General features: G+C 42.3%; 1 protein-coding gene, 1 non-coding gene and 1 pseudogene across 8 annotated transcripts in view; 2 read left to right on the top strand and 1 right to left on the bottom strand.

Moving 5' to 3' along the window:
- TSEN2 (tRNA splicing endonuclease subunit 2) overlaps positions 1-15072 on the top strand; it is a 48453-nt gene that overhangs the window by 17406 nt on the left and 15975 nt on the right. For 6 of the 7 annotated variants that reach the window (XR_002732967.1, XR_002732969.1, XR_002732968.1 and 3 more), the window contains exons 5-7: positions 607-1129; positions 2489-2566; positions 14088-14138. Coding sequence is in view for 4 of the 7 variants with exons in the window: in XM_023218407.1 (XP_023074175.1) it covers positions 607-1129; positions 2489-2566; positions 14088-14138 (652 nt within the window). In the remaining 3 variants the exon portion in view is untranslated. The remainder of the gene's footprint in view (positions 1-606; positions 1130-2488; positions 2567-14087; positions 14139-15072) is intronic. The other variant, XM_023218410.1, reaches the window with a different exon arrangement.
- LOC111546983 lies at positions 8706-8824 on the bottom strand (annotated as a pseudogene).
- On the top strand, positions 12524-12625 carry LOC111546986. Its single transcript, XR_002732992.1, has one exon. It is a non-coding gene; the product is annotated as a U6 spliceosomal RNA (small nuclear RNA).

The raw sequence follows: 15072 nt of genomic DNA, 5'->3' as shown, positions 1-15072 counted from the left end.
TTAAATTAGATAAATTTTCATGGTTTGTTAAACTGGGTTTTTTTTTTTTTTAAATAAAGCAAATAAAATGAAACTATATTATAAAAGCAAAGAAACAAGAAGTAGTATATGCTTGTTGCAGAACACTTAGAAAATACAGAGACCAGATGCAGTGGCTCACACCTGTAATCCCAGCACTTTGGGAGGCCAAGGCGGGTGGATCACAAGGTCAGGAGATTGAGACCTTCCTGGCTAACATAGCGAAACCCTGTCTCTACTAAAAATACAAAAATTAGCCAGGTGTGCTGGCGAGTGCCTGTAGTCCCAGCTACTTGGGAGGCTGAGGCACAAGAATCACTTGAACCCAGTAGGTGGAGGTTGCAGTGAACCGAGATCGTGCCACTGCACTCCAGCCTGGCAACAGAGCCAGACTCTGTCTCAAAAAAAAAAAAAAAAAGAAAAGAAAATGCTGAAAAGTATAAAAAAGAAAAATATTTATTTATAATGTACCATTCACAAATAATGCTGTAAACATTTTGGTGTGTCACCTTCCAGTCTTTTTTATGTGCTTTGTTTTTTCAATTTTGAAATTCGAGTGCTGTTTCCAACAGTATTTCTGTCTTGCAGGTATCAGCATAGTGTTGAGTGGGCAGCAGAGCTGATGCGTAGACAGGGGCAGGATGAGAGTACAGTGTGCAGAATCCTCAAGGATTACACGAAACCGCTTGAGCATCCTCCTGTGAAAAGGAACGAAGAGGCTCAAGTGTATGACGAGCTTAACTCTGGAATGGTTTCTAACATGGAAGACACAACAGGGGGAGAGAGACCTTCTGTGGTAAACGGGGACTCTGGAAAGTCAGGTGGTATGGGTGATCCCAATGAGCCATTAGGCTGCCTGCAAGAGGGCTCTGGGTGCAACCCAACAACAGACAGCTTTGAGAAAAGTGTGAGAAAGGACGCTGCACCTCTGCCCCAAGTCTGTTGCTGCAAACAAGATGCTCTTATCCTCCAGTGTGGCCCTCACCATGAGGACGGCAGCCAGCACGTCGGCCTCCTGCATGCTGGGGACAGAGGGCCTGACCATGAGTACGTGCTCGTCGAGGAAGCGGAGTGTGCCATGAGCGAGAGGGAGGATGCCCCAAATGAGGAAGTAAGTAGGAGAAAGTAAATTGCTTCTTCCAAAGCCATCTGTTCCTGGAGATGTTGGCTAATAGGGATGTCTTTTGCCTGCAGCTGGTAGTTGGCCTATTGTAATGTCCGAGGGAAGCAGCAGGCTCTGGGCCACAGCAGCTGTGAGGGCCATTTCAACTAAAACCCTAAAGTTGGTGAATAACTTTTAAAAAATTTATAAAATTAAGGCAGGGCCAGTGGTGTTCTCTCCTTTATTTGAGAGAAAACAAAATGCGGTGATAATTACACCTGATCTTGAGTACAGCTGAGCGAGAAGGGCTCACGTGTAGAAGTCAGCCATCACGAGAAAAGCCTAGGGAGGCTGGGTAAGAGCTACGTCATTAGGGGACTTGCTGTCAGAGTTACCCTAGAGCTATCTGGAATCGCTAAAAATTAGAAACAATCTAATGGCTAAATGGGATGTGAGATACCAATTCAAAGCAATATCATGTAGACTTAGAATGAGGTTTATGAAGTCATAGTAAGAGCATAGGAGCCAGGCACAGTGGCTCACACCACTTTGGGAGGACGAGGCAAGAGGATCACTTGAGGCCAGGAGTTCAAGACCAGCCAGGGCAATATAGCAAGACCTCATTTCTACTAAAAAAAAAAAAAAAAAAAAAAATTGCTGGGTGTGGTGGTATATACCAGTGCCAGCTACTCGAGAGGCTAATGTGGGAGGATTGCTTGATCCTGGGAGATCAAGGCTGGGCAACAGAGTGAGACCCTGTCTCAAAAAAAAACAACATAGGCACATGCTTATTAGGTACAATTAGGTGAAAAAAGCAACAGGTAAAATAAAATTCACCAGCAAAATGATTACAACTGCAGGAAAAATTCATAGGGGAAAAAGGAAATAAGCCAGAATCTTCATAGTGAAAAGATTAAAACTTCCTTTTCCACACAAGCAATAAAAAAGCATTTCTTGGCCAAGCATGGTGCCTCACACCTATAATCAACGCTTTGGGAGGCTGAAGCGGGAGGGTTGCTTGAGGCCGGGAGTTCAAGACCAGCCTGGGCAACTCTCTCTACAAAAAATTAGCCAGGCATGGTGGCACACGCCTGTAGTCCCAGCTACTGGGAAGGCTGAGGTAGGAGAATTGCTTGAGTCTAGGAATTTGAGGCAGCAGTGAGCTATGATCATACCACTGCACTCCAGCCCGGGCAATAGAGCAAGAATCTGTCTCAAATTTTTGTTGTAATCATTTCTTTATAATATTAGCACAATAGAATGTGAATCCTGGGAAATTTACAAGAAAAATGTTTATTTTAAAATACATTCTCTATAACATGTAGTGCTTCCATTTGTTCTGTATATATTGTATTTCTTTCTCTTTAGTTGGTGCAAAGAAACAGATTAATATGCAGAAGAAATCCATATAGGATCTTTGAGTATTTGCAACTCAGCCTAGAAGAGGTATGTTTTCAACATGTTATCATTTCAGCTATTGGTCTTTGGGCCTGAACTACGCTATATGTGAACCTACCTCACAGTGTAGTTCTGTACGTAATTCAGTTATTGAATATTGTAAGTCAGTATTGAAATCATTATGTGTAGCTCCCAAGTAGAACCGCCCAAATTTCACTCCTCAGCCTTTATTTCGTCAGTTCTAAGATATGTGTTTGCAGTCATTCCACAGAAGATTCGAGGTGTTTTTCTGAGTACTACTTTTCTTGTTAAGATTTTAGATTGCTAGGCCGGGTACGATGGCTCACACCTGTAATCCCAGCAATTTGGGAGGCCGAGACAGGCAGATCACCTGAGATCAGGAGCTCCAGACCAGCCTGGCCAGCATGGTAAAAACCCTATCTCTACCAAAAATACAAAAATTAGCCAGACGTGGTGGCTCACGCTTATAATCCTAACTATTCAGGAGACTGAGGCAGGAGAATTGCTTGAACCTGGGAGGTGGAGGTTGCAGTGAGCCAAGATTGCGCCATTGCACTCCAGCCTGGGTGACAGGGTGAAACTCTGTCTCAAAAAAAAAAAAATATTTTATATTGATGGCTAGGTGTGATGGCTCATGCCTGTAGTCCAGGCACTTGCGTGTGGGAGGATTGCTTGAGCCCAGGAGGTCGCATCTGCAGTGAGCCATGATTGCACTGCTGCGCTCCAGCTTGGGTGACAGAGTGAGACTGTGTGTCAAACAAAAAAAAGAATAAAAAGATTTCAGATTGTTAACAGATGCTGACTGGGGTAAGGGAGTGGAAAGAAAAAAAAAATGGATTTCGGATTGGCTGAATATTTTGTTACTAATTTTTACTAGCTTTTTGAAAAATACTATAATTCATATACCATATAATTTATCCACTTAAAGAGTACAAGTCACTATTGTTTGGTATGTTCATGGAGTCTCAACTTTTCATATACTGTGCTACATGATTCAGATCATGTAGTGACTGCTAATTAAGTGAATGGATTTATTTCCTTCTGCAGGATCCCTCTACTTAATGCAGTAGCTACATTCTTGAAAGTTAGCTTGGGCCTGGTGCCATGACTCACACCTGTAATCCCAGCACTCTGGAAGGCCAAGGCAGGCAGATAGCTTGAGGCCAGGAGTTTGAGGCCAGCCTAAGCAACATGGCAAAACCCCATCTCTACAGAAAATGTAAAAATTAGCCAGGTGTGGCAGTACAGGCCTGTAGTCTCAACTCCTTGGGTGGCTGAGGTGGGAGGGTTGCTTGAGTCTGGGAGGTCGAGGCTTTAATGAACCGAGATCACGCCACTGCACGAGCGAGACCCTGTTTCCAAAAGAAAAATTTAAAAAGTGGCTAAAAGTGGCTTTCCATAAACTGTATCATATTGTCCTGGTTATCTGGAGTTCCTCTAACCTGTGGTCACTTTATGCTCAGTCCCTCTTTTCTTGCTTATGTTGATAGTGCACACAGAAATGTCCTTTCTGCCTTTGAAGATAGCACTCCTTGGGCTCCCCTCTCCTCCAGGAGCTCTGTGATGGCTTTCTTTGATAGTTCCTGCAGTGTCCAGTGTGGTTCTTGGCATACAGGTAGGTCCCAGGAAGTGCTATGGAACACATCCATGTTGGTAATTGTATAGCTGAGACCACAGGAAAGTAATGTGGGGGCCAGGTGTGCTGGCTCACACCTGTAATCCCAGCACTTTGGGAGGCCAAGGAGGGCAGATCACGAGGTCAGGAGATCGAGACCATCCTGGCTTACACGGTGAAACCCCGTCTCTACTAAAAATACAAAAATTAGCCGGTTATGGTGGCACACGCCTATAATCCCAGCTACTCAGGAGACCGAAGCAGAAGAATCGCTTGAACCCAGGAGGCGGAGGTTGCAGTGAGCCGAGATTGCACCACTGCATTCCAGCCTAGGCGACAGAGTGAGACTCTGTCTCAAAAACTAAATTAAACTAAATTAAATTAAAATGCAATTCAAAATTCCTTTTCTTGGTTGCACCAGCCACGTTTCAAACACTGAACAGCCACATGTGGCCACTGGCTACTGTATTGAACAGCACATGCGTAGGCATTCCCAGCTTCGTGAAGATCTTTACTAGACAGCCCGTGTGTACCCGTTCTTTAGATGTTTGGCCTCTCAGAGCCTCAGATTTCTTGTCTGTAAAGTGGGAGCTGTGTAACATCTTGTTCATAGGATGTTCTGGAAATTAAATAATACATGTAATTGGGTCAGGACAGTACCTGATAATATAGTAGATGCTCAATAAATGTTAGTGCCTGCTATTTTTGTCATTATTAAATTACTTGTAAAAGCTGATTAGCAGCTAGTTGGAACCTTATTTTTTACGATCACGAAAATGTCCACTGGATACATACTATGTGCCAGGCATTGGGCTAAGGGCTACCAATACTGAAATAAGTAGAACGTGACTTCCGTCTTAAAGATAGCCCAGAAATCATTACAGTTCAGTGTGATAAGCATAGTGTGGCATGTGGATCTTGTCAGTTATTGCTCTTCCTGTTTCCTTGGGCCTAATGCCTGACATCTATTAGGTGCGTAGTAATTATTTGTTAAATGAATTAACGTACAAGATAGGGAATTTGCACAGAAGCTGGTGGAGACCATCCAGCAGGGCTGAGGTGGAAAGCCTTTGTAGTCATGATAGCTGAGGATAGTAAAGGATAGATGGGGCTTGCCGCATGGACACAGGGTAGCAAAGGCTCTTCCAGATAGCTCAGCCAAAAAGAACACCAGATGGGGGAGGGTGTGTCCGTGAATCAGGGTCTAGCCTGGTCCTGGGGCAGCAGGACACTGCAGGGGGTTCTGTAGGGGAGTGGAGTGCCTAGAGCTAGTATCAGTATGGCGGGTGGGCTGGAGGCCTGGCCTGGGAGGTGGCAGCTGGAGGCGAAGTGTATTTGGTGTCAAATACTGTGAGTTCAGCCGCACTGTTCCGGTTGACCAACCTGCTGTCTTTTACTGACAAGTTTTTTTTTTCCCCGAGACAGAGTCTCGCTCTGTCGCCCAGGCTGGAGTGCAGTGGCGCAATCTCGGCTTACTGCAAGCTCCGCCTCCCAGGTTCACACCATTCTCCTGCCTCAGCCTCCCGAGTGGCTGGGACTACAGGCGCCCACCACCACGCCCAGCTAATTTTTTTTTTTTTTGTATTTGTAGTAGAGACAGGGTTTCACCGTGTTAGCCAGGATGGTCTCGATCTCCTGACCTCATGATCTGCCCTCCTCGGCCTCCCAAAGTGCTGGGATTACAGGCTGTTGACAAATTTTTTAAAGGCTGCTGCTGCCTGCTGCCTCCTCTTGAACACTCCCTGATGAAAGGCAAGAATAATAGGAGATAGGAGATGAGGATACTCTGCCTTCTTAGAAGCTGACTGGCACCTGAGAACTTATAAGAGATGTGTTCCATAAGTTTTCAGGGAGCATACTGTTAAACCTAGCTCTACTTGTTGTTCTGTTTTGGCAGATTTATTTTGAATGAATCAACCATGTTTGGGGCACTGCATGTACCCACTGACTGAATGTCAGTCAGGAGCACAGGCAGAATGGGGTCTCACCCCTGCTGTGGTGATTCCCGACAGCTCTCTTAAGGGACTCAGAGTGGTAATACACAGCTGACTTAGAAGTCTACTCAGCACTGACATGGGAAGCTTTTGGTCTGCAGCCTGCCACAGATGTGGACATGCAGCCCTGTAGGGGTGTTTTCATGCCTTTGCCTTGACTCATTCAGAACAGAGATTTGGAAATTTGCATAGAGTAATTGAAGAACTATAAACTATATTTACCTTAGTTATTTCTGAGTAGTTATTTCTGAAGATTTCTGTTTCCGTCTTCTGCATCCTTCAGTGGACACGCACACGTGCAAACGCTCAAATGCTTTGCTCTTTAAATTTTTTGTTTTTACATTTTTTAGAGACACGGTTTCTCTGTTGCCCAGGCTGGAGTGCAGTGGCACCATCGTGGCTCACTGAAGCCTCATACTCATGAGCTCAAGGTATCCTACCACCTCAGCTTCCTGAGTAGCTAGAACTATAGGTGCATGCCACCTCACATCTGGCTAATTTTTTAATCAAATGCTTTTTAATTAGCAAGATCCAGTGAAAAATAGATTGATTTGGGGGACCGAATTTTTTTTTTAATCAAATGAAAGTTGATTTCACTGTAAATTAAAAGCAGTTGCATAATGCTGTCATAAAGTTAGGGCCGTCAATTTTTTTTTTTTTTTTTTTTTTTGAGACAGAGTCTCGCTCTGTCACCTAAGCTGCAGTGCAGTGGCGTGATCTCTGCACACTGCAACTTCTGCCTCCCGGGTTCAAGTGATCCTCCCACCTCAGCCTCCTGGTAGCTGGAACTACAGGCACACACCATCACACCCAGCTAATTTTTGTATTTGTAGTAGAGATGGGGTTTCGCCATATTGGTCAGGCTGCTCTCGAACTCCTGGCCTCAAGTGATTGGCCCGTCTTGGCCTCCCAAAGTACTGGGATTACAGGCATGAGCCACGACACCCTGCCGGGCAGTCAACTTTTGAAGGTTAAGGAGATATAACATTTAAATTTCCCAAGTTCCAAAGTAGTTGTGTTTAATTCTACTATCCCTGTGTGTGCTGTTGGGAAACTAATGGGAGGAGATTTAATAGGGGTGGTGCAGACCAACTCACTCATTCCCAGCAGGATTCCCTCCGTGGCAGCACCCCAGTAGGGCCCTGCATTCCAGGTCTAATCCTTCGCTTGAGGGACTAAGAAGTTCGGATTTGTTAGAGCACAGAAAATGGCTTGAGCTCTAGGAGCAGCATTCAGGCTGAGTGTGCTCACAAGAGCCTGGGGAATAAACTAGAGTGTGAGTTTATTAACATTAGCAAAGGCCCCACCACCTGCCTTTCCATATTGGCATATTCTCTTCATGTAGAAAATTCAGGTGCCAAAGGGTAATATAATTGGAAGGCTGCTTGGTGAACACAGAGTCAGCCATGAGGAGTGAGCTGGATAATCCAAATGCTTAAGGATGTCAGGCCCACGTGTCCTTCTCCCCAAGGAGGGATAAACTGTTTTTAACTTGATACTGAAGATTCTAAGATTGTTGTAAGTCTTTCATTTAATTATTTTACTTAATGTGGTAGCATTTATTCTTTTTCTTGAAAAGCCACCATTGAATTGAGGTACATCAAACAAAGAACTGCTAACATCTAGACTGGAGGTAGTCTGGTGCATGCATTGGTCTGCCACCGAACCCTTGAGTCGGAGTCCCATCCTGTGTGCAGCGTGAAGACCTTGCCACCGTCACCAGACTCCCCATTTGCTGAGTTTCCTCACTCACTCTGTGTCACATTCTTTAACTGTGTTGATACCATTCAGTTGTGGCTCTGAGTTTGCCGATGCATGTCGATTTCTTAGTCTAACTCTGGTTTTGGAGGCTACCTTACTGGTACTTTTGTGTATTGTTCGTATATAGTTATAAAGCTTTTAAAGTGCATGAGAAAATTTATCTTATTTAGAAAACAAAGAAAGTGGTCCCCACACAGAAGGACTAGGTGGGAATGCTTGGAAACAAAGGGGCACGCCAGCGTCGGGCGACAGCTCTCCGTGTGCCTGACAGCAGCAGTCTCAGTTGGGTCTCGTTTACGCATCTTCTTGTGCCTGGCTCTTCCATTTTGTACCTCACCCTTTTTTTCCCACATTTCTTTTTCCCCTTCTTAGTGTCCATAATATGGATTCCAAGTATCCGAATCCAGTGATTAGAATGTCTAAGATTCTTCCCTAGAATTTTGCAGTTATTTTTTACTGCTGTGTTGTTTGACTAGTCTCCCTCCCCTGCAATAGGTCAGTGACTTTCCTTCTGTCTAAACTTCTGAAAATTTTCCAGAGACTTCAACTGTGAGACAGTTTGGGTCTTTTTAGCAAGAATATATACTTACAGCAGAGCCTTTTGATTAAGGTTTGAAAAACTATTCTAATTTTTCTCTGTAAACATATTTATATTCTGCTTATATACCCAGACACACAGGAAACTTCGGGTGAACTGCTTTGAGGATCGGGTTTTGTTTTAAAAGCCTTTGTGTGCTGGCGGGCAGGAGAGAGAAGAACTGCAGTTTTGCTCTTTGCTTCATTGATCCTTGTTTTAAACCTACAGCACCCAGTATTCCCAGGCAGTCTCCCCTCCAAGTACTAACCAGGCCCAACGCTGCTTAGCTTCTGAGATCAGACGAGATCAGGCACGTTCAGAGTAGCATGGCTGTAGGCCTTATTAATTTTTAAAGTTCACTTGGAATCATTAGAGTAGCCAAGAAAAGGGAAAAAAAAAAGGAGATCTTACTGCAGCTGTTAATAAAGCATAAAGTAACAATATAGTCTTGGTATAGGAAAGGAAAGATTGGGCCACAGTCTACAAACAGACCCATTTATAGATGGGATTTCAGGGTACAATAAAAATAACACTTCATATTAGTGAAGAAAAGATTCATGGTGTTGGGACAGCTGATTAGCCATTTGGAAAAGACAAAGCTAAAATCCCATCTCCTAACATACACCAAAATAAATTTCAAGTCAATTAAAGATATAAAGGGAAATTTAAAATAGAAAACAAGGATAATTATTTATGCTTTTTTTTTTTTTTTTTTTTTTTAAAAAAGACAGGGGTTCTCTCTGTCACCTAAGCTGCAGTGCAGTGGTACAGTATCGGCTCACTGCAGCCTCAGTCTCCTGAGCCCAAGCAGTCCTGTCATCTCAGCTTCCCGAGTAGTTGGGACCACAGGCACACGCCACCACGCCCAGCTAATTTTTGTATTTTTGGTAAAGATGGGGTTTCGCTGTGTTGCTCAGGCTGGTTTCGAACTCCAGGGCTCAAGTGATCCACCAGCCTTGGCCTCCCAAAGTGCTGGGATTACAGGTGTGAGCCACCCTGCCTGCGTTTTATGTATTTTTGAGATATGGATAAGTTCTTCTAAGAGGCCATAATATATAGATTTCATTACCTATAGATTTAAAACTCTATGTTAAAGACAAAGGCAAAATTACAGGCAAAAGATGAAATGGGAAAAAAATATTTGCCACATGCAGTATAACACACAATAGACAGTGTTCTTGGCATTCTTCAGTTTCCTCAGCTGTAATGTTCTCCTTCAGAGGAAGATAGTGAGGATTGAATGCAGCGTGATATGTGTGACGTCTCTCTGTCCTGGAAGACACTTAGCAATGTATATGCCTCATTGTGTCCCCATCCCTCTCCAAGCTAGCCAACTTCCCTGGGTGGAGTGAAGACATAGCTTTAGTTCACAAAATGGCAGATATTTTTAAATGAATATATTTTCTGTAAATTTAAAATGAACATCAATGCAATGTGTTTTATGGGCAGTTTGGAGAAAGGTGTGTGTGCTGAGGGAGGGCTAGCACTCACAAGAAAAAACACTTCTTGGAAATTGTGCTTTATTTTTGCTTGAATTGATGTAGCAGCTAATGACATTCAGTGATGTATACACAATGACTAGCACAGTTCCTGGCACATGTACTAGGTGCTCATTTGGTTCCTGCCTTTATTCTCTACCTGATAGGACATATATACTCTGTCTCTAAATTGTTGATGATGATCACAAAATAGATCTTTTACTTAAATGGTGGAAGTATTACACAGTGACTAGGTCTTTCACACACACAGTGACTAGATCACATTAGTAGAATACACTTTTTTCCTGGTTAGGCACCTACAACTGTATTCACACATGCCAGATGGCATATTCCACATGCAACATCTTCCTTACCTCTGCTTTTAGCCAGTGACATTTTAAACCATACTTTTTGTGAACTGGATGGACATGGGGATGATTCAGTGTTCACTCTGTGTGAGTATTCATTTCAGGGATAATTAGATTGCCATGTCAGTTAGCTAATGTATTCCATTGTTTTATAGGGATCTGTTACTGAGATCTATTTTTTCATTACAACACTTGAGGGCCCTAACTACATTTAGCAGTATGATGTTAAAAACTATCATTAAACTTATCCTTCCATCTTATTAGTACTGTGAAAGTAAAACTTAATAATGAGATTGCAGGGGATATGATTGTCAACCTCTACAGACCTCTCTAGTCTACTGATAATTTAATTTTAAATAAAACCAACTCAATTGAATTAAGATCCCCTCCATCTGTGATAAGTGCCTAGTCACATTTTGCGTAGATTGGTAAAAGCCAATCACCATTTTAAGCAAATAAAAATGAGATACTGGTTTCATTCACTCTTGGGGAAATGTATGCTTGCTGGTAATGAAAACACATCAGTTTTTGAGGAACTTATATTTTAGCAGATATCAGGAAAGAATCTCTTATCAGGCAAGGATGGGATTGAACTTTTTTTTCCAGGCTATGCTATCCAGTTATTAGAAAGGGAAGAAAACTAAGGCCAGCCACCGTGGCTCATGCCTGTAATCTCAGTACTTGGGGAGGCCAAGGCAGGCAGATCACCTGAGGTCAGGAGTTCCAGAAAGGAGGAAAACTAAAATTAATTGAGCTTTTAGGTGCTTTTCATAGCTTATTAAATCTTTGTGTGATTTCTGGGACCTGTTGTGGGGTGGGAGGAAGCAGGAGGGATAGCATTAGGAGATACACCTAATGTAAATGACGAGTTAATGGGTGCAGCACACCAACATGGCACATGTATACATATGTAACAAACGTACACGTTGTGCGCATGTACCCTAGAACATAAAGTATAATTTAAAAAATAAATTAAAAAATTTTGTGTGATTTAATCTTATTAAATATTTAGCTAAAAAAAATGTTTAGCTAAGAAAGGATTATGATCCCCATTGTATAGATGAGGCATGGAGAATTGAAGTGATACTTCCAAGGCCCTAGCTAACAATGACGATTTGAGCTCAGGTCTGACAGATCTCAAACTTCATTCTTTGTGTTACACTATTCTGAACAAAGAAGTGCAAATTGTGTTGAGGAAACAACTTTATCTTTTCCATTGCACCTTTTGGCCTGTATTCCATCTGAAAAACAGCAGTATTCTGTATTAATAAGTAGTGAGTGATGGAAAGAGAAAAGGTCAAAATAAAATTGTGGGCCACTTGGCAGGGCTATCAACAGCAGTGAAAGAAGTGGGACACGATGTTCACACTGAGAAGAGATGAGCTGAGTGAGGTGCAGAGACCTGCTGTAGGGTGGCTCTGGCTGTTGGGGCCTAAGCCAAGGGCAGGATTGGGGACCTGTCTTTTTTGTCTTTCAGCACAAGCATTGAACACCCAACATGTGCTAGACCCCCTTCTAGGCCAAGGGAACAGCAGGCAGTTTCTGTTCTGCCAGAGTTTACGTTCTAGTCTGAGGAACACATGTAAGAGAACGATTTTCAGACAAAAGTAAGTGCTCTGGAGATGATCAGGATGTGGGTTACTTAGACTTGGTGGCCAAGGAAGACCTCTCCGAGAAGTGACCTTTGAGTCTGGAGTAGAACATGCCAGATAGCAGGAGTAGCAATTACAGAGGCAAAGGCCTGAATGAGCTTAGTGTCTTCAGGAGACAGAAGTGCAGCCAGGACGTCTGGAAAGAGCAGTGGTAAGATCGTGCAGGGACCTGGAGCTGGTGGCAAGCAGTTTGGACTTTATTCTAAGGGCAGTGAAATCTCTTTGGAGGGTTTTAATTAGGGGAACGACATGATCTTCATGTGCCAAGAAGATGAATCTGGATGCTGTGGAGAGTGGACTGTAGAGGGCTCAGAACAGGGAGGGTGTCAGAGGAGGCAGGAAGGAGCCACCCACAGGCTGGGACCAGGAAGGCGATAGGAAAAAGTGGAATAGAAGGTGACCACCTTCGTCTCCAGAAATGCTCTAGATTTGGATTTGGGTAAAACTAAAGTAGTGGTTCCTCATATTTGTCAGTGTTTATCAAATTATAAATTAAAACAAAAATGTTGAGTATCTGTTTAACACATTTAAAAATAATAGTGATGTCTTCAACAGCACATATACTAAAATTGGAACAATGCAGAGATTAGTGTGACCCCTGCCCATGGATGACACAAGTTTGTGAAGCCTTCCATATTAAAAACAACAACAACAACAAAAACCCATACCTTGACATAAATAATTTAAGCTTTTTATGAAAAATAACTATATTTTCCAAAACAAAAAATTTAGTGAGAAGAGGCCTCGTTTGTCATTTTTGCAAGTCGCTTTAAGGTCTGATTTCCTGAAAGTCATCTAGATTCTTGCATCTGCTTCTGGCTCCAATCTTGGACCATCACACGTCTTATAGTCACTGGAGAGAGCACAAATGAGGCAGATAACACCACGTTATTATTATGAAGTGGTTTTGACCTTGAGACCTCCTGCAAGGGTCTTGGGGATCCCAGGATCCCCAGACCACCCTTTGAGAACTGCTCCTGTGAAGACAGATGTCATCAGATAGCCAGGCAGAGAATGACAAGGTATTCACTGCTTGGAAGTCCTTCCACCCATATTACTTGTGCTGTCTTTTATTCTGTGTGTGCTGGATTAGGGGTGGGATGGAAGGACAGTGAGGAAACAAGCTGAATGAGCAGTTTGTCAGTGCCTTGTTGCTGCACACAAACCTCAAGGCTCATGACAGGGAGGGGATTATGTTTCTGCTCCCACACTGCACAAGAGGACCCCTCCTTGTCTGTCTGCTGGAAGCAGCAGTGAGAGCCGAAGCAGAGTATTTGATGTTTGGTTATAAATCTCATTTTTTGCCTTCATATTTAAAAAGAAATGTAACCCCATTTTACCACCGGCTACCATTTGCTCACTACCTGCTATGCACGAATCTCATGGGAGTCCCTTCAGTGGTATCTGTAGACCCTAAGCGCCCTGGATAGGCAAAGCCTACAACACATGTCTCTTTGGGTGGTGTCAGTTGTTTGGCAGTGTATTATTTTAACAGAAAGCCATTTTCATTTCCATTTAAATGTGATTGTATTCAACTGGAGCCAATTTTCTTTACCATTCCTACAGCCTTCCCCCCACACAGTAAAAATATGTCATTATATGAGGTCAGTGCAAACATAGGGTTCTAGAAAATCATTTCACCAAAGATGACTGGGAAACTAGTATTTTGTCAGGTAAGCAAAATCAGCACTGCCCCATACTTTTCACACATTTTTTTCTATATATATTTTTCTCAATTTAAATATGGTTGTTTAATTGTACAGGGAGAAACTCCAATGAGCAACAGTTTCTATTGCTACAGCTGTTAACGTCATCTTTCAGTTATATAGGTTTTTTAGGGAATAAATATGGAAACATTCATAAAAATCTTTTTTTTTTTTTTTATTGATCTAAACCAGTTTGTAACATTTGTATTTTCTTAGATTTTTTTTTTAAATCTAAGACATTCAAATGAACCATTTATATTAAAAATATGTGACCTTTTTGATGATGACTTAAGAGCATTAATTTGTATTTGAAGTGAAAAGAGATCAGTCTGTAAAATAGTTTCACAAGAATGTGGAACTATTTGTAATGAGCATTTTCTGCTTTCTGTATTTTCAGGCCTTCTTCTTGGTCTATGCTCTGGGATGTTTAAGTATTTACTATGAGAAGGTAAGATGCTTTGTTTACATACAATCCACTTAAAATTTCCCTATTGTTAAAAGGTTGTACTAATTTCTATATTGCATTAATACAAATGTTTCTACTCTTACTGAATAAAGTAGGAATTGAATTTTTCTCTAAAGTTTTGGATTTGGGTTCTGAGGTGGGACTGTTCAAGCAAAAGGCGTCTTTGACCCCTTTTTGCATTTCATTCCTTGAAACTAGGAGAGGTACAGTATGTTATACTATGTAATAATTAGGTCGGATCACTAGATCAGGAGATCGAGACCATCCTGGCTAACATGGTGAAACCCTGTCTCTACTAAAAATACAAAAAAATTAGTCAGGCGAGGTGGCCGGCGCCTGTAGTCCCAGCTACCCAGGAGGCTGAGGCAGGAGAATGGTGTGAACCCGGGGGGCGGAGCTTGCAGTGAGTGGATATTACACCACTGCACTCCAACCTGGGCGACAGAGCAAGACGCTGTCTCAAAAAAAAAAAAAAAAAAAGGACATCTGTGTCAGAATAGTATTAAAAATTAGCAAAAGTAAAAGTTACCAGTATTTGGCACCTACTATGGTAAAAGCTATATGTTAGGTACTTTACATGCACTATTTATAGTCCTTACTGCCACCTGGTAAGAATTTGCAGATAAAGTAACTGAGGCTCAGAGAAAATAAGTAATGTACCCAAAGTCACACAGCTAGTCCAAGTAACTCCAAAGCCCATGACTTTGTGCTGTAGCCTGCTGCCTTTAGAAGAGAGATAATTGTAAAATAATTCAAATAAAATGAAAAAGAGAAAAGTAAACAGAACAGTAAATGGAAGAGAGAAGGTGTATTCTGTTTGGCTCTTGGGAACACATAATTTAATCATTCATCACATTCTAATTGCATAAATATTGTTCATGGGTATTCTAGCGGTTTGGAAGCAGTGTCTGCCTGA

This window comes from Piliocolobus tephrosceles, chromosome 2 (assembly GCF_002776525.5).
Source record: "Piliocolobus tephrosceles isolate RC106 chromosome 2, ASM277652v3, whole genome shotgun sequence".
NCBI classification, from domain to species: domain Eukaryota; kingdom Metazoa; phylum Chordata; class Mammalia; order Primates; family Cercopithecidae; genus Piliocolobus; species Piliocolobus tephrosceles.
The sequence above is the reverse complement of the archived record's forward strand: the minus strand, read 5'-3'. Positions and strand labels throughout refer to the sequence as shown.